Below are 26725 nucleotides of genomic sequence, written 5' to 3'. Positions count from 1 at the left end.
GGGAAGAGTATGAGCAAGAGGAGGAAGAGTACGAGTAAGAGTATGAGTAAGAGGAAGAGTATGAGTAAGAGTATGAGTAAGAGGAAGAGTATGTGTAAGAGGAGGAAGAGTATCAATATCAATATCAATATCAACTTTATTTGTATAGCACACTTAAAACAACCAAGGTTGACCATGGTGCTTCACAGGATAAAAATACAACAAGGCACACAGTAAAACTACAACCAAAAACATTATAATATACAGTATATGATATATAGTGAAATTAAGTTTAAAATTTGCCAGGAAAGATAACACACTTAGCTGAGAGGAAATGCCAGAGAAAAGAAATGTGTTTTTAACAGTAATTTAAAGTGTGCGAGAGTTGGGGCAGTTCTAATCTGGAGTGGCAGGTTCTTCCATAAGTTTGGGGCAGCTATACTGAAGGCTCTATCGCCTCTGGTTTTAAGTCTGCTTCTGGGCACGTCCAGGAGGAGGAGATTGGTGGATCTCAACACTCTAGTTGGAGTGTGAACATTAAGAAGCTCTGTTAAATACAATGGAGCCAATCCATTTAGGCATTTAAAAGTTAAGAGTAACATTTTAAAATCAATCCTGTAATGAACGGGAAGCCAGTGGAGGGAGCGCAACACAGGTGTGATGTGGTCTCTCTTCTTTTTTCCTGTTAGGAGGCGGGCAGCAGCATTATGTACCAACTGCAGGCGCTGAATAGATGTCTTGTCTAAGCCCACATATAAGGAGTTGCAGTAGTCAAGGCGAGAAGTTATAAAGGCATTAATCACCCTCTCTAAATCTTTATGCGGGAGATAGGCCTTTACCTTAGCTATAGTTCTCAACTGGAAGAAGCAGGATCTAACAGTGGTGGATATCTGTTTATCAAGTTTAAATGCACTATCAAATATAACACCAAGACTCCTCACAGTTGAGCGGTTGTTTGAAGTTAGAGGGCCAAGAGAGTCCACATCAAACAGTTCAGGATGTCCGAACACTATGACCTCTGTCTTGTCTTCGTTTAGTTTGAGGAAATTTAGGTTCATCCACGTTTTGATATCCTTCATACAGTCAAGCAGAGGCTGTAATGAGCTCTTTCTTTTCAGGGGCAGGTAAATTTGAATGTCGTCTGCAAAACAATGGAAGGAGATCTCATACTTCTCAAAAATGGAGGCTAGGGGCAGCATATACAACGAAAATAGAATGGGGCCCAAGACAGAACCTTGAGGGACACCACAGGTAAATGGTGCTGTCTCAGAGGAATAATCGCCAAGATGGACAGAGAAGCTCCTATCTGTTAGGTAGGACTGAAACCACCTAAGTGCAGTACCTTTGATTCCCACACAATTCTCCAACCTTGACAAGAGGATTGAGTGGTCAACAGTGTCAAAGGCAGCAGTGAGGTCTAAGAGCACTAGGACAGCAGAGACTCCTGAGTCAAAAGTTAAAAGCAAGTCATTAAAAACTCTTAAAAGTGCAGTTTCAGTGCTGTGACGGGGTTTGAAGCCGGACTGGAACTTTTCATAAACATTATTATTAATTAAAAATGTTTGCAGCTGGTTATAAACTACTTTCTCCAGGACTTTAGATAAGAAGGACAGTTTTGAGATAGGCCTGAAGTTAGAGAAAACAGTGGGGTCAAGATTTTCCTTTTTTAGTAAGGGCTGTACAACGGCGTGTTTGAAGGCAGACGGAACATAACCAGAGACCAAACAGGTATTCATCAATGATAAAATACAAGGTCCAATGGTATCAAAAACTTCTCTAATAAGACGAGAGGGAATGCTGTCTGAAGGACAATTTGTGGGCCGCAAATGATTGACCACCTCAAATAGGGAGGAGATTGATATGGGCTCAAACTGATGTAGAACTGCAAGGCACATTGGAGGAACAGAGGGATCTAGGTCAGAAGAGGTGGTTACAGAAGATCGAAGAGCAAAAATCTTCTCAACAAAGAATTTTAGGAAAGAGTCACAGAGTTTTACACCGCTGTAGGTGTAAAAGGAGCAGAGTTACGGGGGTTTGTAATTGTAGTAAACATATTGAAAAGAACCTGTGGCCTATGACAGTTGTTGGTGACCAGCTTAGAAATAAAATCAGACTTTGCAAATTTTACAGCTCTCTGATAGTCAGATAAATATTGCTGTAGGATTTCATATGACACTCTGAGTTTATCTTTTTTCCACCTTCTCTCAGCTTGCCGACATGCACGTCTGAGCGAGCGGGTGGTATCATTTAATCAGGGCTCTGAAAGTGCTTTAGTGCGTTTTATCCTCAAAGGAGCCACAGAGTCCAAAATGTTTGTGCAAGTTGAATTAAAAAGGTTCATAAGTTCATCAGCACCAGTAGCATCACCTCCATCCAAGTTATAGAGCACAGAGTCTTTGAAGGCAGCAGAGAACTGTACTGGAGTTTGGCTGTTAATTACACGACGACAGCATGCAGCAGGAGATTTAACAACAGAACATGGGACTGTGATCGTAAATAAAACAGGATAGTGATCCGAAATACAAACGTTACAGATTTCATTTACATGAACACACAATCCATGAGACAGCACAAGGTCTAATGTGTGTCCCTTTTCATGTGTTGGGCCAGACACCGATTGAGTGAGATTAAAAGAGTTTAGAAAATTTAAAAAGTCTTTCACCATAGGTTTGTTTTCACAGCATAAGTGTAAATTAAAATCACCACAAATTATAAAATGGTCATAGTTTAACCTGGTATCTGCTAAAAAACCAGCAAACTCTTGCATAAAATCTTTGTTGAATTTCGGTGAACGATACACAACTGCACACAGTATGGGCAGGGAGGAATTTAATTCAAACAGCTGCAGCTCAAAACTAGAGTAGGTGACAGACGCAGACAGCCGACACTGGAAGGTGGATTTAAACACAGTGGCAAGTCCTCCACCTTTGCCAGTGGTCCGAGGAGAGCTAAAAAATGTACAGTTTGGAGGGAGGAGCTCAGAAAAGGGAGCGGACTCACCAACATGAAGCCACGTCTCGGTCAGCAGCATAAAGTCCAATTTGCGGGTTGTAAAAAAGTCATTCAGCACAAATGTTTTGTTGGTCAGTGATCTGACATTAATCAGGGCCATACGAAGAGTTAAGTCCAAGCTGTCTGGTATTGAGGCCCGCTGCAGTGAGCGCAGATTAGCCGAATTCACACCACGTCGACAGTTCGGCCGAAGTTTCCTCCCCAGCGCCGGGTTTCCCAGCCCGGTGTCGGCCCCCAGGGCACCGCGCGTCACGCCGCGAGGAAGGCGGAACACCGTCGGAGGAGCAGCACCCGAACCAGACGCTGTCACTAAGGTAGCAGAGGCCCGGCCCACCAGCAGACGCTGTGAGGCCAAGTCGGCAGGAGAAAAGCCCACAACAGGCGACGAGACCCCGGCAAACGGGCCGAGGAAAACAGGTCGAATCCATCGCAGGCGCGAGACCTCCGAACCCCGGCAGCCACAGACAGCGGGGCAACAGCCGCCCCCGCTGCAGAGGAGACGAGGACGAGGCACATCCAAAGACCCCAGGTAAGCCTTGAGGCGAGCAAGCACTCCGGCACGCTTTCCACGTCTCCTGTGGCGCTTTTTTCGGCGAAGATCACACGGGAAACAGCGCAGGTAGCCTGGGATGTTAGATAACCATGGGGGGAGGCCTCCAGCCTGTTCTCCCAAGCCATCCGTAGACAGCCCCAAGCCCTCACAGGACGCTCGGATGTCAAACAAAGTTTCGTGATTATAAACGAGAAGGCTAGTTACATCCCGGCAGCAGAAACACAGAAATAAAACAGCAGCAAACAAAAGACAGATGCAGCGTGAAGCTGGCTGACGGCTTGCCCAACACACTGGCGCCATCTTGCCATAAATCACAAAAGTATGAGTAAGAGGAGGAAGAGTATGTGTAAGAGGAGGAAGAGTATGTGTAAGAGGAGGAAGAGTATGTGTAAGAGGAGGAAGAGTATGAGGAAGAGGAGGAAGAGTATGAGTAAGAGGAGGAAGAGTGTGTAAGAGGAAGAGTATGAGTAAGAGTATGTGTAAGAGGGGGAAGAGTATGAGCAAGAGGAGGAAGAGTATGAGTAAGAGGAGGAAGAGTATGAGTAAGAGGAGGAAGGGTACGGATAAGAGTATGAGGAAGAGTATGTTTAAGAGAAGGAAGAGTATAAGAGGAGGAAGAGTATGAGTAAGAGGAGGAAGAGTAAGAGGAAGTGTATAAGAGGAAGAAGAGTATGTGTAAGAGGAAGTGTATGAGTAAGAGTATAAGAGGAATAAGAGTATGTGTAAGAATAAGAGTATGAGGAAGAGTATGTGTAAGAGGAGGAAGTGTATGAGTAAGAGGAGGAAGAGTATAAGAGGAGGAAGAGTATGTGTAAGAGGAGGAACAGTATGAGGAAGAGTATAAGAGGAGTAAGAGTATATGTAAGAGGAGGAAGAGTATGTGTAAGAGGAGGAAGAGTATGAGTAAGAGGAAGAGTATGTGTAAGAGGAGGAAGAGTATGAGGAAGAGTTTAAGAGGAGGAAGAGTATGTGTAAGAGGAAGAGTACGAGGAAGAGTATGTGTAAGAGGAGGAAGAGTATATGTAAGAGGAGGAAGAGTATGTGTAAGAGGAGGAAGAGTATGAGTAAGAGGAAGAGTATGTGTAAGAGGAGGAAGAATATGTGTAAAAGGAAGGGTATGAGTAAGAGGAAGAAGAGTATGAGTAAGAGTATGTGTAAGAGGAGGAAGAGTATGAGCAAGAGGAGGAAGAGTATGAGTAAGAGGAGGAAGAGTATGAGTAAGAGGAGGAAGAGTATGAGTAAGAGGAGGAAGAGTACGGATAAGAGTATGAGGAAGAGTATGTGTAAGAGAAGGAAGAGTATAAGAGGAGGAAGAGTATGAGTAAGAGGAGGAAGAGTAAGAGGAAGTGTATAAGAGGAAGAAGAGTATGTGTAAGAGGAAGAGTACGAGGAAGAGTATGTGTAAGAGGAGGAAGAGTACGAGGAAGAGTATAAGAGGAGGAAGAGTATGTGTAAGAGGAGGAAGTGTATGAGTAAGAGGAGGAAGAGTATGGGGAAGAGTACGAGGAAGAGTATGTGTAAGTGGAGGAAGAGTATAAGAGGACGAAGAGTACATGTAAGAGGAGGAAGAGTACAAGGAAGAGTACAAGAGGAGGTATAGTTTGAGGAAGAGGACGATGAGAAAGAGTATGAGGAAGAGGAGGATGAGGCAGAGTATGAGTATGAGGAAGAGGAGAATGAGGAAGAGTATGAGGAAGAGGAGGATGAGGCAGAGTATGAGTATGAGGAAGAGTATGAGGAAGAGTATGAAGAGGATAAGTGGAAGAGTATGAGGAAGAGGAGGAAGAGTTTGAGGAAGAAGAGGATGAGGAAGAGGATGAGGAGGAAGAGTTTGAGGAAGAGGAGGATGAGGAAGAGTATGAGGAAGAGGAGGATGAGGCAGAGTATGAGTATGAGGAAGAGGATGATGAGGAAGAGGATGAGGATAAGTGGAAGAGTATGAGGAAGAAGATGAGGAAGAGGATGAGGAAGAGGATGAGGAAGAGGATGAGTAAGAGGAGGAAGAGTATGAGTAAGAGGATGAGGAAGAATATGAGGATGAGCAAGAGGAAGAGTGTGAGTAAGAGGAAGAGTATGAGTAAGAGGATGAGTGAGAGGAGGAAGAGTTAGAATAGTATGAGATAGAGTATGAGGAAGAGGAGGATGAGGAGGAAGAGTATGAGTAAGAGGAGGATGAGGAGGAAGAGTATGAGTAAGAGGAGGAAGAGTATGAGGAAGAGGAGGAAGAGGAGGATGAGGAGAGAGTATGAGTAAGAGGAGGATGAGGAGGAAGAGTATAAGTAAGAGGAGGAAGAGTATGAGTAACAGGAGGATGAGGAGGAAGAGTATGAGTAAGAGGAGGAAGAGTATGAGGATGAGCAAAAGGAAGAGTGTGAGTAAGAGGAAGAGTATGAGTAAGAGGATGAGTGAGAGGAGGAAGAGTTAGAATAGTATGAGATAGAGTATGAGGAAGAGGAGGATGAGGAGGAAGAGTATGAGTAAGAGGAGGATGAGGAGGAAGAGTATGAGGAAGAGGAGGAAGAGTATGAGGAAGAGGAGGAAGAGTATGAGGAAGAGGAGGATGAGGAGAGAGTATGAGTAAGAGGAGGATGAGGAGGAAGAGTATGTGTAACAGTAGGAAGAGTATGAGTAAGAGGAGGATGAGGAGGAAGAGTATGAGGAGGAAGAGTATGAGGAAGAGGAGGATGAGGAGGAAGAGTATGAGGAAGAGGAGGATGAGGAGGAAGAGTATGAGGAAGAGTATGAGGAAGAGTATGAGGAAGAGGAAGAGTATGAGTAAGAGGAGGATGAGTATGAGGAAGAGGAGGATGAGGAGGAATAGTATGAGTAAGAGGAGGATGAGGAGGAAGAGTATGAGTAAGAGGAGGAAGAGTATGAGGAAGAGGAGGAAGAGTATGAGGAAGAGGAGGATGAGGAGAGAGTATGAGTAATAGGAGGATGAGGATGAAGAGTATGTGTAACAGTAGGAAGAGTATGAGTAAGAGGAGGATGAGGAGGAAGAGTATGAGGAGGAAGAGTATGAGGAAGGGGAGGATGAGGAGGAAGAGTATGAGGAAGAGGAGGATGAGGAGGAAGAGTATGAGGAAGAGTATGAGGAAGAGGAGGATGAGGAAGAGTATGAGTAAGAGGAGGATGAGTATGAGGAAGAGGAGGATGAGGAGGAAGAGTATGAGTAAGAGGAGGAAGAGTATGAGGAAGAGGAGGAAGAATATGAGGAAGAGGAGGATGAGGAGGAAGAGTATGAGTAAGAGGAGGATGAGTATGAGTAAGAGGAAGATGATGAGGAAGAGTATGAGGAAGAGGAGGATGAGGAGGAAGAGTATGAGGAAGAGGAGGAAGAGTATGAGGAAGAGGAGGATGAGGAGGAAGAGTATGAGTGAGAGGAGGATGAGGAGGAAGAGTATGAGGAAGAGGAGGATGAGGAGGAAGAGTATGTGTAAGAGGAGGAAGAGTATGAAGAAGAGTATGAGGAAGAGGAGGATGAGGAGGAAGAGTTTGAGTAAGAGGAGGAAGAGTATGAGTAAGAGGATGAGGAGGAAGAGTATGAGTAAGAGGAGGAAGAGTATGAGTAAGAGGAGGAAGAGTACGAGGAAGAGTATAAGAGGAAGAAGAGTATGTGTAAGAGGAAGAGTACGAGGAAGAGTATGTGTAAGAGGAAGAAGAGTACGAGGAAGAGTATAAGAGGAAGAAGAGTATGTGTAAGAGGAGGAAGAGTATGTGTAAGAGGAGGAAGTGTATGAGTAAGAGGAGGAAGAGTATGGGGAAGAGTACGAGGAAGAGTATGTGTAAGAGGAGGAAGAGTATCGGAGGACGAAGAGTATGAGTAAGAGGAGGTAGAGTACAAGGAAGAGTATAAGTGGAAGAAGAGTATGTGTAAGAGGAAGAGTACAAGGAAGAGTATAAGAGGAAAAGTATGTGTAAGAGGATTAAGAGTGTAAGAGAAAGAGTATGTGTAAGGAGAAGAGTATGAGTAAGAGGAGGAAGAGTATGTGTAAGAAGGAGAAGAGTATGAGTAAGAGGAGGAAGAGTATGGGTGCTTCTCAATATCCCTCCTAGTCTCCTCGCTCCTCTGTCCTCCATCCTATGACCCGGAAACCAATCAAGCACAGCCATCTTGAAGGACATCTCAATTCTCTAATTGCACCGTGAGGAGTCGAGGATCGAGGAGTGAGGAGGCTTTTAGAGGAGTCATGAGCGAGGATACACAGGTGTATCCTATGCGGAACTGTTCCATTGACTAAACGTGACGCACGTATAAAATCTCCTCCCCCTTCACATCGGTGACAATAATTTGAATTTGTACTTTACCCTCGCTGTTTTTATAAACCACACATCTCACATATTTCAACAGGGTATCTTGCTTTATTATTATTCATTATGAATTTCTTAAATAAACAAACTTCAACAACATAAGGGCAGATCCTTTGAGCGCTGCTGATGACGCTATGAAGTGACACTCGAGTGATCAAGTATTCCAATGTATAAAAAAGCTTTCATTCGATTCCTCCATCCTCATTTTCTTTCCTTGCAGCCTTCCCTCGTATCCTACAGGGGGTGGAGCTGAGGCGCTAGGAAAGAAAGCGAGGAAAGGAAACGAGGATGCACAAATAAGAAATGAGAAGCACCCCTTGTGTAAGAAGAGGAAGAAGAGTATGAGTAAGAGGAGGAAGAGTATGAGTAAGAGTAGTGTGTGTAGTGTTGTTAAGGCAGGATCGGGACACTAGAGTGTTTTCCCATCATTGCTCAGGCTGGACTGGACACTGAGGGTGCTTCTCATTTCTTATTTGTGCATCCTCGTTTCCTTTCCTGGTGTCTCAGCTCCACCCCATGTAGGATGCGAGGGAAGGCTGCAAGGAAAGAAAACGAGGACGGAGGACTGGAATGATAGCTTTTTATACATTGGAATACTTGATCACTCGAGCGTCACTTCACAGCATCATCAGCAGCACTCAAAGGATCTGCCCTTATGTTGTTGAAGTTTGGTTAAGAAATTCATAATAAATAATAATAAAGCAAGATACCCAGTTGAAATATGTGAGATGTGTGGATTATATAAACTGCAAAGGTAAAGAATAAATTAAAAAGATTGCGATCGATGTGAAGGGGGAGGAAAATTGATACATGCGTCAAGTTTAGTCGATAAAACACTTCTGCATAGGATACACCTGTGTATCCTCGCTCATGACTCCTCTGGAAGCCTCCTCACTCCTCGATCCTCGACTCCTCACGGTGCAATTAGAGAATTGAGATGTCCTTCAAGATGGCTGAGCTCGATCGGTTTCCGGGTCATAGGATGGAGGACAGAGGAGCGAGGAAACGAGGAGGGATATTGAGAAGCACCCTGAGGCTGAGGAAGAACAAGTGTTCAGGCACTGAGTGGGTTAGGGTTGGGTTAGTAAGATGCTCTTCATTAGAGGCTGCTGTATTATTACAGTAAGTGCTGAATATACAGACCAAGCGTGCCGCACAAGCCCTGAAAAGTGAAGCCAAAGCGTCTCGATCGCCCCCCGATGGCCGGTCCTAGTATAGCTCATAAACCCCGCCTCCCCGTGTTATTCAATGGGACGTGAGACCAACTAAACAATTAAATTACACTTTACATATCTTTTTTCCAAAGATATTTTCTGTCATTTACTGTAGTTTTCATCACGCTGATGTAATTTCGAGTTTTTGTTTTTAAAATAAGTTTGTTTTTAGTTAGTTATTTGATGCTATAAAAACGGCGCTGTGGCGTACATGATTGACAGCTGTGATTGACAGGTTCTCTGAGCAAAGTAGTCACTGAAGCAACAACGGGCTTTTTTTCGGGATCTTTGGAGGACTGAGGAGATTGGAGCTTTAAATTTAATATCTAAATTTCTATAATTGATTATTTCACACCGACATAATGGTTTGTTCTGCAGCAGAGGCGCGTGCTTACGCTTGATTCAGCGAGAGTGAGGGCGGGACCAGAGCGGGACGTTGATTTCGCGGCTTTACTTCCTGCTCACTACTGTGCATGTCTGGTCCCGAAATCGCAACTGCGCAGACTCAAGTCCCAAGATGTCAGCGCCATATCGGGACAATGGCAGCTTCACTTCTCGCCAATGGAAGAGAGCGAGGGGCGTCGTCCATCTTTTTTTACAGTCTATGATACAGACATTTAATACTATACAATATTCCATACAAATCTGCAGTACAGACAGTGTACAATATATTCACCTCACTACATTGTGAATACTATTCTTTTTATGTAATTGCAAAAAAAATTTACTGTATACAAAGAAAATTTCTCCTGTAAACTCATGATCTGGATGCTGTTCTCCATTTTTCTCTTTAGTGTCTAATGAATGATCAGTGGTGTTTATATACTGATGTGTGTATGATCTGAAAAGCTTTGTTACTGTAACCGTTCCTTCATCATCAGTGTTACTGTAACCGGTCCTTCATCATCAGTGTTACTGCAATCGGTCCTTCATCATCAGTGTTACTGTAACCGTTCCTTCATCATCAGTGTTACTGTAATCGGTCCATCATCATCAGTGTTACTGTAACCGGTCCTTCATCATCAGTGTTACTGTAACCGGTCCTTCATCATCAGTGTTACACTGTAACCGGTCCTTCATCATCAGTGTTACTGTAACCGATCCTTCATCATCAGTGTGTTACTGTAACCGTTCCTTCATCATCAGTGTTACTGTAATCGGTCCTTCATCATCAGTCTTACTGTAACCGGTCCTTCATCATCAGTGTTACTGTAACCGGTCCTTCATCATCAGTGTTACTGTAACCGGTCCTTCATCATCAGTGTTACTGTAACCGGTCCTTCATCATCAGTGTTACTGTAACCGATCCTTCATCATCAGTGTGTTACTGTAACCGGTCCTTCATCATCAGTGTTACTGTAATCGGTCCTTCATCATCAGTCTTACTGTAACCGTTCCTTCATCATCAGTGTTACTGTAATCGGTCCATCATCATCAGTGTTACTGTAACCGTTCCTTCATCATCAGTGTTACTGTAATCGGTCCTTCATCATCAGTCTTACTGTAACCGGTCCTTCATCATCAGTGTTACTGTAACCGTTCCTTCATCATCAGTGTTACTGTAACCGGTCCTTCATCATCAGTGTTACTGTAACCGGTCCTTCATCATCAGTGTTACTGTAACCGATCCTTCATCATCAGTGTGTTATTGTAACCGGTCCTTCATCATCAGTGTTACTGTAATCGGTCCTTCATCATCAGTCTTACTGTAACCGTTCCTTCATCATCAGTGTTACTGTAATCGGTCCATCATCATCAGTGTTACTGTAACCGTTCCTTCATCATCAGTGTTACTGTAACCGTTCCTTCATCATCAGTGTTACTGTAACCGGTCCATCATCATCAGTGTTACTGTAACCGGTCCATTATCATCAGTGTTACTGTAATCGGTCCATCATCATCAGTGTTACTGTAACCGTTCCTTCATCATCAGTGTTACTGTAATCGGTCCATCATCATCAGTGTTACTGTAACCGTTCCTTCATCATCAGTGTTACTGTAATCGGTCCATCATCATCAGTGTTACTGTACCCGTTCCTTCATCATCAGTGTTACTGTAACCGGTCCATTATCATCAGTGTTACTGTAACCGGTCCTTCATCATCAGTGTTACTGTAACTGGTCCTTCATCATCAGTGTTACTGTAACCGGTCCTTCATCATCAGTGTTACTGTAACCGGTCCATCATCATCAGTGTTACTGTAACCGGTCCTTCATCATCAGTGTTACTGTAATCGGTCCTTCATCATCAGTGTTACTGTAACCGGTCCTTCATCATCAGTGTGTTACTGTAACTGGTCCTTCATCATCAGTGTTACTGTAACCGGTCCATCATCAGTGTTACTGTAACCAGTCCTTCATCATCAGTGTTACACTGTAACCGGTCCTTCATCATCAGTGTTACTGTAACCGGTCCTTCATCATCAGTGTTACTGTAACCGGTCCTTCATCATCAGTGTTACTGTAACCGTTCCTTCATCATCAGTGTTACTGTAACCGGTCCTTCATCATCAGTGTTACTGTAATCGGTCCTTCATCATCAGTGTAACTGTAACCGGTCCTTCATCATCACTGTTACTGTAATCGGTCCTTCATCATCAGTGTTACTGTAACCGGTCCTTCATCATCAGTGTTACTGTAACCGGTCCTTCATAATCAGTGTTACTGTAACCGGTCCTTCATCATCAGGGTTACTGTAACCGATCCTTCACCATCAGTGTTACTGTAACCGGTCCTTCATCATCAGTGTTACTGTAACCGGTCCTTCATCATCAGTGTAACTGTAACCGGTCCTTCATAATCAGTGTTACTGTAACCGGTCCTTCATCATCGGTGTTCTCAGACAGCTCTTCCTCTCTCCTGCTTCTCAAACACTCCAACCTTCTAATATCACCGAAACATGTGATGCCGAGTTTCTCAGATAGATTCATAAAACACAATGACAGAAGTTAATCAGAACTCTTAGAGGACAAATGGAAGTTTCCAGAAAAGAACCAGATATTAAAGACTTTGTTCACAGTGCGGAGGAAATACGCTTTTTTAAAATCTGATTTATGTAATGCCAGCTAATAGTGGCCGATTTTTCCTGTGAGGACTGCAGGGCTTTCGCTCGCACATTCACACTGGATATCGAAGTAATGTGTAAAACTGTTAGAAAGAAATGTGATCTTTACAGCTTTTAATTAATGATGACACAGCAAAACAGAGCGTTTGGATTATCACATGAACATATGTATGATTTTCTCCTATGTTAAAGTTAATAATCAACATGATAATCCATGACGACGCAACTGTCTGTCCTGATGCAGAGGCACTTTGGTCCAAGTCAGATAAAACCTTTTATTGTCGTCGTTGTTTTTTAAAGACAATCTGCTGTTGTAGTTTACACTAATCTTAAAATGTAGGCATTCAAATCAATATTTTATTTAACATAATTCATATTGCAGTCATTGTGAACAACTGGGATTTCAATATACACAACAGAATTGTAACATTTTACGTAACCATTCCTAACCCTACGTCATACCCTTCCCTCCTCAAGAATATCCAATCCCACCCATTCCCAACCAGGAAAACTATAGCAAAACATCTTAAGGTCTCCCAAGCTCACAACAGCCCAATTTGCAGACGGATCCTGTGGATCTCGTGTTAACCAGTCTCCAGGCTCAACGGGTAATCAATTTGTCAATACTATCAGAATTGGTCAGATGCGATGCTATACAAGTCTTTTTTTTTTTTTTGCAAACATAAAAATTAGTGACTACTAAACACAGTTGAATATGTGCGACGCGAGGCAGGACCCCGTCGCTGAAGCCCAGAGGAGATCAGTCCTCAAGCCTTCATAATGGAATACAACAGAAGTGAAATGACGTCTCGCTCTCGGTTCATGTCTGTGAGTGGGAGGATAAGTTAGCATGTGAATCTCAGCAAAAATAAACAGTGGGTACCAGCATAGTGGCAAAATACGACTGAATTCTCTGAGCAACAGTCACTGACCAGCCTTTCCCAGCCTATTCCTTAATAACCCCCCCGCGCTCCGGTCAGTGTGTCGGTCAGTGCATCTCAGCGCATGTAAACGATAAATGCATTCTCGGACGTGAGGGCCGGCGTGGGACTATTTCAGACAGCGCTCGAAGTACGTAGCGCCCACGTATCCGCCGCGCAGTGAGCGCTGGACGTTCTGCTCGAAGAGCCGCCGGTTCGTCTGAAGGACTTCGGCCGCTTCTTTATTCAGCGGGTCTTCGGGATTCGGCTCCTGGAAGGGGAAACACACGGGAGCGATTAGCACAGGGCGCTTGCTCACAAACGGCACAAATGAACTGGATTTGAAGTTGGATTTTCATGTATGTAAATTACACACTTTTCACCAATTAAAGGATAAGTTCACTAGGGATGCTCATTACGGTTAATTTTACCAACCGACAAACCGCCGCTCGTTATCCGAGTATTAACCGTTAACTGATAAGATTATAATATTGAATTGGCATTAAATAAAAATAAAATTGATGAGTGTCTGTGACCCGTTAAAAACACCCAAAACAGCAGCATACAGAACAGATCAACAACAGAACCTGGATTCACATCACATGTTCACGCACCCGCAGCATTTCTGACAGTGACAACAGAGAAAAACATAAAATAGGCCTACACTAAATATATTTTTTTAACTTAAATAATTGCAAATAAAAAATAAATAAATAAATGCATAAACTTTTAACTGGAAGTATTAATCAGTTAAAATTTCTACTTTCGGTTAGCGGTTAAACGGTCAATATGAACATCCCTAGTTCAGAATTAAAATTTCCAGATAATTTACTTATAGTGGATATAGTGACTTCAGTCCAACAGGTCGAAGAGTTTCAGTGCAGCTTCAAAGTCTCGACACGATCCAGCCGAGGAATAAGAGTCTGATCTACACAAACCAGCCGACATTTTTTAAAGAAATAAACATTTATATACTTTTAACCACTAATGCTCATCTTTCACTAGCTGTGATGCGATGCACATTACGTGATCAGGTTGAAAGGTCAAGCGTGACGTAGGCGGAAGAACCGACCCAGTGTATACAAAGCCAACATGCAAAGACGAACAGGGTTCCTGCACACTTTTTAAAGTCAAATTTAAGGCTTTTTAAGACCTTTTTAAGACTTGAAGAAATCAAAATTAAGACCGTACATTAGGGGTGTGCAATATTGACAAAAATATATCTCGATATTTTAAACGTTTTGTTGATAATAATTAGATGATATTTTACTGATTGTGTTTTTGTGCTGGTGCAATGGCTGGTTTAGGCCTGTTGTTGACAGCTGACTCACGAAGATATTCATATTTTTCATATTCTATGCAGTGGTCAGTTCACAACAGTAACAGAAATGATTAATTAACGTGCAATATTTGCCACCTTAAATTGATTTCCAGGGGCATTTTCACCTATATATGGACATTTTTTCTAAACTTATTTAGAGTTCTGCATCACCTTTTATGTCAAATACTAACATTCAAATTATTCAAATTAAATTATACAGTAATTATACTTATTTATACAATAATACTTAATTACACAATAATTATACAGTACCACCGTTACCAGTCAAATTAAATCATTCAATCAAAATCCATTTTTGCAGTTCAGAGGTGACACAGAAGCAGCATCAGAAGAGGCATTAATATTTACACTCCATTTACAATTGCATAAATAAAGCTATGAGATAGTTTTAAAAAAATCCATATTCAATATTTAAATATGAAATGATTTCTAATTTTAACGTTTTAATTAAAGGGTACTTTAAATATGAAACTAAAACCGCCAGTAGGCGGCGACAAGTAACTGTCTTAATACCGTAAGCGAGTTGAGGGAGTCATTCATTCATTCAACCGATTTGTTCAAACGGCTGATTCATTCGGGAAAGAAACAAGTGATTGTTCATTGAATCGTTAAAATGACTCGTTTAAAACGTGGATTTCAGTCAAGAAATCATCGGTGTCTGTTGCATTAGACTCTGCTACGGTTTCATTTTGAAATTCTCGTCAGCGAAATAAAGGGAAAACAAATAATATTGACAATATGGTGTCTAAAAAGTAACTCACAATGTTAATTTATTTTTAATTTAACTATTGTATAACAAAATATCACACTTGTGCACGGGAAAACGGCACTCTTACTGATGTGATATTCTAATATAAGAACATTATATAAATATAAGACAAAAACTAATTTGGGGACATAGGCCTACCTATAACTGCACTGACACATCACGCAGTGAAAGCACGAGAGACAAATGCGATGTCAGCTCACAGTGCCTCGTACATCGTTAAAACATTGATTACAATATCATAGACAATACACATCGCACACCCCAACGCACAAAGAATGAACTTACTACTGAACTGACATTTGCCAACTTTCTTCTTCTCTCCTCTCTCGCGTGCAGGAGACAGACGTTATTCTGCCGGCCGCGAATGTGATGCGAATTGTCACGTGAACAAGCAAATCCACAAAGATAGAATAATACAAAATAATACTACGCTAATTAGATAGTTTTAATTTGGAAAACATTTAGATATGCCTAAGTCGAAGTGTCATCTAAAATTTAAGACCTTTCATAAGTAAAAATAAGACTTTATAAGACTTTTTATGGCCTTAAATTTTAAAAATCTAATTTAAGACTTTTTAAGGATCCGCGGGAACCCTGACGAAGTCAAATGCCATTTACAATAAATAAATAAATAAAAGGTAAAACAATGATATCGGATGATTTTGGTTTAGAATTTGTTTTCCTACATTTCCCGCTTACGTCCGGTTACCATCAATCCTTTCCAACCTGATTACGTAATGCGTGAAGTCGTGGTGCAAGACCAGCATTAGTGGTTAAAAGTACATAAATGTTTATTTCTTTATAAAATGTGCGCTGGTTTGTGTAGATCAGACTCTTATTCCTCGGCTGGATCGTGTCGAGACTTTGAAGCTGCACTGAAACTCTTCGACCCGTTGGACTGAAGTCACTATATGGAGGAAATCCTGGAGTGTTTTCCACTGAAGAAAGAAAGACGTGAACATCTTGGATGACGTGGCGGAGAGTTAATTATCAGCAAATTTTAATAATTAACTACTCCTTTAAACTTTGCAAAAACAAGAAAGAAAAGATTTTATCTACGGTGAATGGACTGCATTTAAACTAGGGCAAGCAATAGATATCGTAACAGTGAAAACACAATGATCTGAGGTTAAAGAATAATTAAACGAATCGACGTGAACCTCACACGTCATGTTTGGTTTCAAGGTTCGTGTCACCAAATTTGATGAAACATCTGAATATTCTGACACTAATAAACATGACGCACTGATTCGGCATTCAGGAAATGTAAGCTTAACTTACGAGGAACAGATACTGTAGTCCGTATATGATGGAGTTAATCGTCAAGACCGGCTTCCAGTCTTCTCTGAAACATCAAGAGTCAAAGTGCCTTCTCAATTACACTCTCATCACTCATCATGAATATTTCCACACGTTAAACACTCCGTCTGAACAGGATCAGCAGCAAAAAACTGCTCAATCCCAGGACAATTTAAAAACACACACCCAACTGAATGTTAGAAAGTATTTTGGAAATAGAAAGGAAAATCATGTAAAAAAAAAAAAGACATGTTTGAGACAAATTATGAAATAAATAAAACATAAAATTTTGACTCACTTCAAAATTCACAAAACTGTCATTATTTACTCAATTTTATGTCATTCCAAACCCATAAAAATGTACTTCACAAAAGCAGACATTAAAATATTAGAAATAAAAGCGCTCTAGATCAAGCAACAGGAACATTATCTCTGTTTGTGTCTCTGTTAAAACGGGTGAGCTGGTATATGAAGACTAATGTGAGGGAAAGGTGCAACAATACCTCAAAATATTTAGACAGACGTTCCCTTCGAGGTCGATGTTTGGGTGATAAACCATCGTCTCACACTTGACCTTGGGAGGGTCGTGCGGGTAACCCTGCCCGACCTGAGGAGAACAGCAGCGTCAGTCTCGGCACAAGCTCGCAGAGTTAGGGTTAGCAAGGACTAGCACCAGTTAGTTTCCGGTACGAGTATCTTCCTTTAAGCAAAAATAAAGCCATAAAAACACAGAAGTGACTAAACATGTCAGAGCATCGTAAATACATGAGTAAAAGGCAAATTAAGAAATAAAGAAACAAAACAAACTGTAAAAGATTAAGAAGATAAAAAAGCTAGTTAAAGAAAATACAGCATAAGAAGTTTACAACGATTGGATAACGGGTGAAAAATATTACATTGATGACAAATCAATTCAGTCACTACAGATGTGTGTATCTGCTAATGTGTATTACAGATGTGTGCGCATTACAGATGTGTGCGCATTACAGATGTGTGCGCATTACAGATCTGTGCGCATTACAGATGTGTGCGCATTACAGATGTGTGCGCATTACAGATGTGTGAGCATTACAGATGTGTGAGCATTACAGATGTGTGCGCATTACAGATGTGTGAGCATTACAGATGTGTGAGCATTACAGATGTGTGAGCATTACAGATGTGTGCGCATTACAGATGTGTGCGCATTACAGATGTGTGAGCATTACAGATGTGTGAGCATTACAGATGTGTGCGCATTACAGATGTGTGAGCATTACAGATGTGTGCGCATTACAGATGTGTGAGCATTACAGATGTGTGAGCATTACAGATCTGTGCGCATTACAGATGTGTGCGCATTACAGATGTGTGAGCATTACAGATGTGTGCGCATTACAGATGTGTGCGCATTACAGATGTGTGAGCATTACAGATGTGTGTATCTGCTAATGTGCATTACAGATGTGTGCGCATTACAGATGTGTGCGCATTACAGATGTGTGAGCATTACAGATGTGTGTATCTGCTAATGTGCATTACAGATGTGTGCGCATTACAGATGTGTGAGCATTACAGATGTGTGAGCATTACAGATGTGTGAGCATTACAGATGTGTGCGCATTACAGATGTGTGAGCATTACAGATGTGTGCGCATTACAGATGTGTGCGCATTACAGATGTGTGCGCATTACAGATCTGTGCGCATTACAGATGTGTGAGCATTACAGATGTGTGCGCATTACAGATGTGTGAGCATTACAGATGTGTGAGCATTACAGATGTGTGAGCATTACAGATGTGTGAGCATTACAGATGTGTGAGCATTACAGATGTGTGCGCATTACAGATGTGTGAGCATTACAGATGTGTGCGCATTACAGATGTGTGAGCATTACAGATGTGTGAGCATTACAGATGTGTGTATCTGCTAATGTGCATTACAGATGTGTGAGCATTACAGATGTGTGTGCATTACAGATGTGTGAGCATTACAGATGTGTGAGCATTACAGATGTGTGCGCATTACAGATGTGTGTGCATTACAGATGTGTGAGCATTACAGATGTGTGAGCATTACAGATGTGTGCGCATTACAGATGTGTGTATCTGCTAATGTGCATTACAGATGTGTGAGCATTACAGATGTGTGTGCATTACAGATGTGTGCGCATTACAGATCTGTGCGCATTACAGATCTGTGCGCATTACAGATGTGTGCGCATTACAGATGTGTGCGCATTACAGATCTGTGCGCATTACAGATCTGTGCGCATTACAGATGTGTGCGCATTACAGATGTGTGAGCATTACAGATGTGTGCGCATTACAGATGTGTGCGCATTACAGATGTGTGAGCATTACAGATGTGTGTATCTGCTAATGTGCATTACAGATGTGTGCGCATTACAGATGTGTGCGCATTACAGATGTGTGAGCATTACAGATGTGTGTATCTGCTAATGTGCATTACAGATGTGTGCGCATTACAGATGTGTGAGCATTACAGATGTGTGAGCATTACAGATGTGTGAGCATTACAGATGTGTGAGCATTACAGATGTGTGCGCATTACAGATGTGTGAGCATTACAGATGTGTGCGCATTACAGATGTGTGAGCATTACAGATGTGTGTATCTGCTAATGTGCATTACAGATGTGTGAGCATTACAGATGTGTGTGCATTACAGATGTGTGAGCATTACAGATGTGTGAGCATTACAGATGTGTGCGCATTACAGATGTGTGTGCATTACAGATGTGTGAGCATTACAGATGTGTGAGCATTACAGATGTGTGCGCATTACAGATGTGTGTATCTGCTAATGTGCATTACAGATGTGTGCGCATTACAGATGTGTGCGCATTACAGATGTGTGAGCATTACAGATGTGTGTATCTGCTAATGTGCATTACAGATGTGTGTATCTGCTAATGTGCATTACAGATGTGTGAGCATTACAGATGTGTGCGCATTACAGATGTGTGCGCATTACAGATGTGTGCGCATTACAGATGTGTGTATCTGCTAATGTGCATTACAGATGTGTGAGCATTACAGATGTGTGCGCATTACAGATGTGTGCGCATTACAGATGTGTGCGCATTACAGATGTGTGCGCATTACAGATGTGTGCGCATTACAGATGTGTGCGCATTACAGATGTGTGCGCATTACAGATCTGTGCGCATTACAGATCTGTGCGCATTACAGATGTGTGCGCATTACAGATGTGTGAGCATTTGAGATGTGTGAGCATTACAGATGTGTGCGCATTACAGATGTGTGCGCATTACAGATGTGTGCGCATTACAGATGTGTGCGCATTACAGATGTGTGTATCTGCTAATGTGTATTACAGATGTGTGCGCATTACAGATGTGTGTATCTGCTAATGTGTATTACAGATGTGTGCGCATTACAGATGTGTGTATCTGCTAATGTGTATTACAGATGTGTGCGCATTACAGATGTGTGTATCTGCTAATGTGTATTACAGATGTGTGCGCATTACAGATGTGTGCGCATTACAGATCTGTGCGCATTACAGATGTGTGAGCATTACAGATGTGTGCGCATTACAGATGTGTGTATCTGCTAATGTGTATTACAGATGTGTGCGCATTACAGATCTGTGCGCATTACAGATCTGTGCGCATTACAGATGTGTGCGCATTACAGATCTGTGCGCATTACAGATGTGTGCGCATTACAGATGTGTGAGCATTACAGATGTGTGAGCATTACAGATGTGTGCGCATTACAGATGTGTGCGCATTACAGATGTGTGTATCTGCTAATGTGTATTACAGATGTGTGCGCATTACAGATGTGTGTATCTGCTAATGTGTATTACAGATGTGTGCACATTACAGATCTGTGCGCATTACAGATCTGTGCGCATTACAGATCAGTGCGCATTACAGATGTGTGAGCGCATTACAGATGTGTGTGCGCATTACAGATGTGTGTGCGCATTACAGATGTGTGTGCGCATTACAGATCTGTGCGCATTACAGATCTGTGCGCATTACAGATGTGTGCGCATTACAGATCTGTGCGCATTACAGATCTGTGCGCATTACAGATGTGTGCGCATTACAGATGTGTGTGCGCATTACAGATGTGTGCGCATTACAGATGTGTGCGCATTACAGATGTGTGCGCATTACAGATCTGTGCGCATTACAGATCTGTGCGCATTACAGATGTGTGCGCATTACAGATGTGTGCGCATTACAGATGTGTGAGCATTACAGATGTGTGTGCGCATTACAGATCTGTGCGCATTACAGATGTGTGCGCATTACAGATGTGTGCGCATTACAGATCTGTGCGCATTACAGATGTGTGCGCATTACAGATCTGTGCGCATTACAGATGTGTGCGCATTACAGATGTGTGCGCATTACAGATGTGTGCGCATTACAGATGTGTGAGCATTACAGATGTGTGTGCGCATTACAGATCTGTGCGCATTACAGATGTGTGTGCGCATTACAGATGTGTGTGCGCATTACAGATGTGTGCGCATTACAGATCTGTGCGCATTACAGATCTGTGCGCATTACAGATGTGTGCGCATTACAGATGTGTGAGCATTACAGATGTGTGCGCATTACAGATGTGTGCGCATTACAGATGTGTGAGCATTACAGATGTGTGAGCATTACAGATCTGTGCGCATTACAGATGTGTGCGCATTACAGATGTGTGCGCATTACAGATGTGTGAGCATTACAGATGTGTGTGCGCATTACAGATCTGTGCGCATTACAGATGTGTGCGCATTACAGATGTGTGCGCATTACAGATGTGTGCGCATTACAGATGTGTGCGCATTACAGATGTGTGTGCGCATTACAGATCTGTGCGCATTACAGATGTGTGCGCATTACAGATGTGTGAGCATTACAGATGTGTGCGCATTACAGATGTGTGCGCATTACAGATGTGTGCGCATTACAGATGTGTGTATCTGCTAATGTGTATTACAGATGTGTGCGCATTACAGATGTGTGCGCATTACAGATGTGTGCGCATTACAGATGTGTGCGCATTACAGATGTGTGCGCATTACAGATCTGTGCGCATTACAGATGTGTGCGCATTACAGATGTGTGCGCATTACAGATGTGTGCGCATTACAGATGTGTGCGCATTACAGATGTGTGTGCGCATTACAGATGTGTGCACATTACAGATGTGTGCGCATTACAGATGTGTGCGCATTACAGATCTGTGCGCATTACAGATGTGTGCGCATTACAGATCTGTGCGCATTACAGATGTGTGCGCATTACAGATCTGTGCGCATTACAGATGTGTGCGCATTACAGATGTGTGCGCATTACAGATGTGTGCACATTACATGTGTGTGCGCATTGTATCTGCTAATGTGTATTACAGATGTGTGTATCTGCTAATGTGTATTACAGAAGTGTGTATCTGCTAATGTGTATTACAGAAGTGTGTATCTGCTAATGTGTATTACAGAAGTGTGTATCTGCTAATGTGTATTACAGATGTGTGTATCTGCTAATGTGTATTACAGATGTGTGTATCTGCTAATGTGTATTACAGAAGTGTGTATTACAGAAGTGTGTATCTGCTAATGTGTATTACAGATGTGTGTATCTGCTAATGTGTATTACAGATGTGTGTATCTGCTAATGTGTATTACAGATGTGTGTATCTGCTAATGTGTATTACAGAAGTGTGTATTACAGAAGTGTGTATCTGCTAATGTGTATTACAGATGTGTGTATTACAGAAGTGTGTATTACAGATGTGTGTATCTGCTAATGTGTATTACAGAAGTGTGTATCTGCTAATGTGTATTACAGATGTGTGTATTACAGATGTGTGTATCTGCTAATGTGTATTACAGAAGTGTGTATCTGCTAATGTGTATTACAGATGTGTGTATTACAGAAGTGTGTATTACAGATGTGTGTATCTGCTAATGTGTATTACAGAAGTGTGTATCTGCTAATGTGTATTACAGATGTGTGTATTACAGATGTGTGTATCTGCTAATGTGTATTACAGAAGTGTGTATCTGCTAATGTGTATTACAGAAGTGTGTATTACAGAAGTGTGTATCTGCTAATGTGTATTACAGATGTGTGTATCTGCTAATGTGTATTACAGATGTGTGTATCTGCTAATGTGTATTACAGAAGTGTGTATTACAGAAGTGTGTATCTGCTAATGTGTATTACAGATGTGTGTATTACAGAAGTGTGTATTACAGAAGTGTGTATCTGCTAATGTGTATTACAGATGTGTGTATCTGCTAATGTGTATTACAGAAGTGTGTATTACAGAAGTGTGTATTACAGATGTGTGTATCTGCTAATGTGTATTACAGAAGTGTGTATCTGCTAATGTGTATTACAGATGTGTGTATTACAGAAGTGTGTATCTGCTAATGTGTATTACAGATGTGTGTATTACAGAAGTGTGTATCTGCTAATGTGTATTACAGAAGTGTGTATCTGCTAATGTGTATTACAGAAGTGTGTATCTGCTAATGTGTATTACAGATGTGTGTATTACAGAAGTGTGTATCTGCTAATGTGTATTACAGATGTGTGTATTACAGAAGTGTGTATCTGCTAATGTGTATTACAGAAGTGTGTATCTGCTAATGTGTATTACAGAAGTGTGTATCTGCTAATGTGTATTACAGATGTGTGTATCTGCTAATGTGTATTACAGAAGTGTGTATCTGCTAATGTGTATTACAGATGTGTGTATTACAGATGTGTGTATCTGCTAACGTGTATTACAGAAGTGTGTATCTGCTAATGTGTATTACAGATGTGTGTATTACAGAAGTGTGTATTACAGAAGTGTGTATCTGCTAATGTGTATTACAGAAGTGTGTATCTGCTAATGTGTATTACAGAAGTGTGTATCTGCTAATGTGTATTACAGATGTGTGTATCTGCTAATGTGTATTACAGAAGTGTGTATCTGCTAATGTGTATTACAGAAGTGTGTATTACAGAAGTGTGTATTATCTAACAGCCTGTGATCTTGAGTTTCACCGTAACGGTCAGAAAAGTTGCAGCACTTATTGCAACTAATCTGCAGAACGGCTTGTTCCAAACTTTGCTCATGTTTTCCTGTTTTCCAGAAAGATCTGCAGTTCTAGAGCCTCTTTATCATCATCATCATCACTGACATCCATTCAGTTTAGATTTACCATATTAAAACACCGCAGGAACTTTCATTACTGAGACGTTTATCCTCCTTTATTTCCCAGAGATAAACATGTTAAACATGGAAGTTGCTCTGTGGATCCTGGCTTTCATTTTAAGTTCTTTAATGAAATAGAAGTTTTGCATTTTAAGAACTGAAAATGAACATTCCAGGTCTCAAGAATTATGTTACAATGTAGAACTGCGGATCTGTTAATCCTTACGTAAAGCTATTATAAGGTTTTCATCTATATAATCTACTAGAGCGTCACCGTCTGATTTGTAGAGGGTTTTTATTTGAAGTGATCAGGGATTTACTCAAGCTGCTGTTTACCTTAAAACTGAAGACAAATTTCCCACCTTTATAGAAACCCTATAAAAAAGCAGAGAAAATGATAAATGTTTATTAAATTGATCAGGACAGTCAGTAGAACTAAGCCATGTGCAAAAAGCTGTCATAATGAATGAATATTTCCCTGTTGGAAAGGGTTAGAAACGCAGGTTTCATGCTCCGTTAAAGTGTAAATTGCAGGTTAACCACCACAACCAATTAATGTGTAAATTAAAATGCTCAATCCACAGTATTCCTGCGCCCCATGATGCTTTGCGCGAATTATGGGTGTAACTTCCGTTAAGCTGTAAACAATCAGTGAAAGACTCGCTCTATGAACGCAATTGGTTAAAAAAGTGTCACAATGAGATGACATTAATCGACTCGCCCTTCAACCATCGAACATTAAAAGGAAATATAAAAGTGTAAAAGCATCAACAAGGTAGGCTACTTTCAACAGAGCAAATAACCCCAAAAGCGCGAGTCTTTGGTTAAATAAAAAAAAGGGTTGTTACCTTAATCAAAAATGGTCATTAACTTCAGCATAACGTGATACTATTTCAAAGTAATTTCCGTCATTTTGACAGATTATAAATTGCATTTACCTGTGAAAACAAACCTGGAAAGAGACGTGAGGATTTGAATAGAATAACGAGAGATTCTTCATGCATTCCAGTGAATTATTAATGGATTATATCGTAAATTAAATTCGGGAGAACGGACCACAATGTGCAGTAGCCTATATGTAGTCATTTTTCATACTTTTACAGCGGATTGCAAAGGGGAAAAAATTATCACGAGGAAAAGAAAGCAGCGACTGAAAAGAGCTCTTGCCATGTTCTTGTTATAACGTAACGTTAAAATACCAAGTATAACGTTATTCTGATGATGTCTGAAAATAAATCATGAAAGAAAATTGACAGCTCATCCAATCAAACTGACGGATCAGCTTTATGTGTAGGACAACCTTAAGATTTGAAATGATTCGTTTCAGCCTTTTTGAATGGAAGTTCCCCAAACCAGAAGTGCCGCCCATAATTCAAAACGCAGTAAGGTCGTCAGGAATAAGGTGGATATGTATATATTTAAACATTTCTGTCTTAAATTGCGTTAAATTAACATTTATTGGGGTTTCTTCAAAGGTAGCATGTTTTTTACCGTAACTGGGTGATGACGTCATAAGAGGGAGTAGCAACTCATGCTAGAATCTACTGTTAGACGCTTGACTACGGACAGTTCTGAACCAGTCAGGCGTGAGGAGAGGAGGAAACTGCCGGAAATCACGGCCTTCATACAGTTATCAATGCTAGGTGTGAGGAAAATGGGTGGAGGTTTGGCCAGGTGTCCGGGTGAGTAACGTTAGCTAGAGCTAGCCTAGGTTAACCTGGTGCTAACCCGGATAACATTAGGGAACAAGCCAAAGTCTTTTCAAAATCTTGTCGTCATGTAGAATAGCAAGGAGGGACGACGACTGAAGACATGGTGTTAGTGGTCCTAATCAGAGCTGTAGCACACACTGCACAGGCATAATGGTGCTTTTGCATCTGCAGACAGAACGCGTTATTGCGTGTGCTAAATCGCATCTAATTAGCGATGCTCATTGTCAGAAATAATAAAGAGATGGATGCCCCTATCGCTGTGTTTGACAGGTGTTTGTGTGGGATCAGCACTGGAGAGTATGTGCTGCCGTGAGGTGAACGCGTTTGAGTTTAGCGGAGCAGCTCGACCCGCGACCGGCACACCTGACGAGCCTCGCGCAGCATCCTGGTTCTGACAAGTGCTGCCTGAACCCGTTTGTTTTGCGAATAGCTTACTCTCATTTCAGGCAGGATCACGGTCCTCTTGAAGACAGCACACACGAGTATGTTTACAATGGAGTTATTTCATTCATCAACACCATTTTTGCTAGCTGAGTTAGGTCTCCAATATTACTGCTAGCCTACTTGCTGTTAGACTAGCACTAACTCTGGGCTTGGAGTCCCTTTTATGACGTCACACCCAGCCTAGTGCAAGGGAGAGGGAGTGCTTAAAACCACTGTAAAAAGTTTTCATATTATATTCAGCATTTTAGTATAAAAAAAAAACATACAAAACAATGGTGGGCGGTTCTTATCTTTATGTTTAATAAGTACATTGCATTATCTACGTGAAAAATGTAACCTGCAATTTACACTTTAATGAAATCACAGTTCATCATTTGTGCCGCTGCTAACGAACTTCACACGCTGACAAACTTTACGATTCATCATTTGAATCTCTTAAATATATAAGATGCATAACTGCTGTGGAGAGGCATGAGCGCAGGCTAACCTCGTCTGGCGAGATGATGAGCTTGAAGTTGAGCAGATCGTCCTGGTCGGGGAAAACGATCTCGCACGTCTTCGGGAGGTTCAGCTCATTGATGTCTGACACAGAGAGAGAACAGCATGAGCTTAACTTTCTCTCTCTCTCTCTCTCTCACACACACACACACACAACATCACGTAGTTAATGAGAGGTTCGGGCATGAAGTGTTTTTTCTTCTTCTTTAAATGTGAAGAAGCGTGTGCCTTCAGCTCATCACCCTGCACCCGTTTCACACTAGCATATATTTACATTTCATGCACATAAACATTGATCAGCACACACACACACACACACACACACACACAGAGCTGATCAAATATGGTAAACAGGAGCTCAAACACACTTAAACCAATGAGGTTTGTTTTCCAGCTTTCTTTTACCATATTTTATGAGCT

The 26725-nt window shown here is 41.5% G+C and overlaps 1 protein-coding gene across 1 annotated transcript in view; it reads right to left on the bottom strand.

Moving 5' to 3' along the window:
• Nucleotides 1-12394: 12394 nt before the first annotated feature.
• ube2m (ubiquitin conjugating enzyme E2 M) overlaps nucleotides 12395-26725 on the bottom strand; it is a 15884-nt gene continuing 1553 nt past the window's right edge. The window contains exons 2-6 of the mRNA XM_077233754.1: nucleotides 26295-26389; nucleotides 23988-24026; nucleotides 16967-17070; nucleotides 16446-16509; nucleotides 12395-13324 (exon numbers count right to left, since the gene is read on the bottom strand). Of these exons, the coding sequence (XP_077089869.1) occupies nucleotides 13184-13324; nucleotides 16446-16509; nucleotides 16967-17070; nucleotides 23988-24026; nucleotides 26295-26389 (443 nt within the window). The 3' untranslated portion in view covers nucleotides 12395-13183. The remainder of the gene's footprint in view (nucleotides 13325-16445; nucleotides 16510-16966; nucleotides 17071-23987; nucleotides 24027-26294; nucleotides 26390-26725) is intronic.

The sequence above is a fragment of the Siphateles boraxobius genome, unplaced genomic scaffold (genome assembly GCF_051911475.1).
Source record: "Siphateles boraxobius isolate OS27281-9 unplaced genomic scaffold, OSU_SipBor_1 187, whole genome shotgun sequence".
NCBI classification, from domain to species: Eukaryota; Metazoa; Chordata; class Actinopteri; order Cypriniformes; family Leuciscidae; genus Siphateles; species Siphateles boraxobius.
Note: the sequence above shows the minus strand (reverse complement) of the source record. Positions and strands in the feature narration are given on the sequence as shown.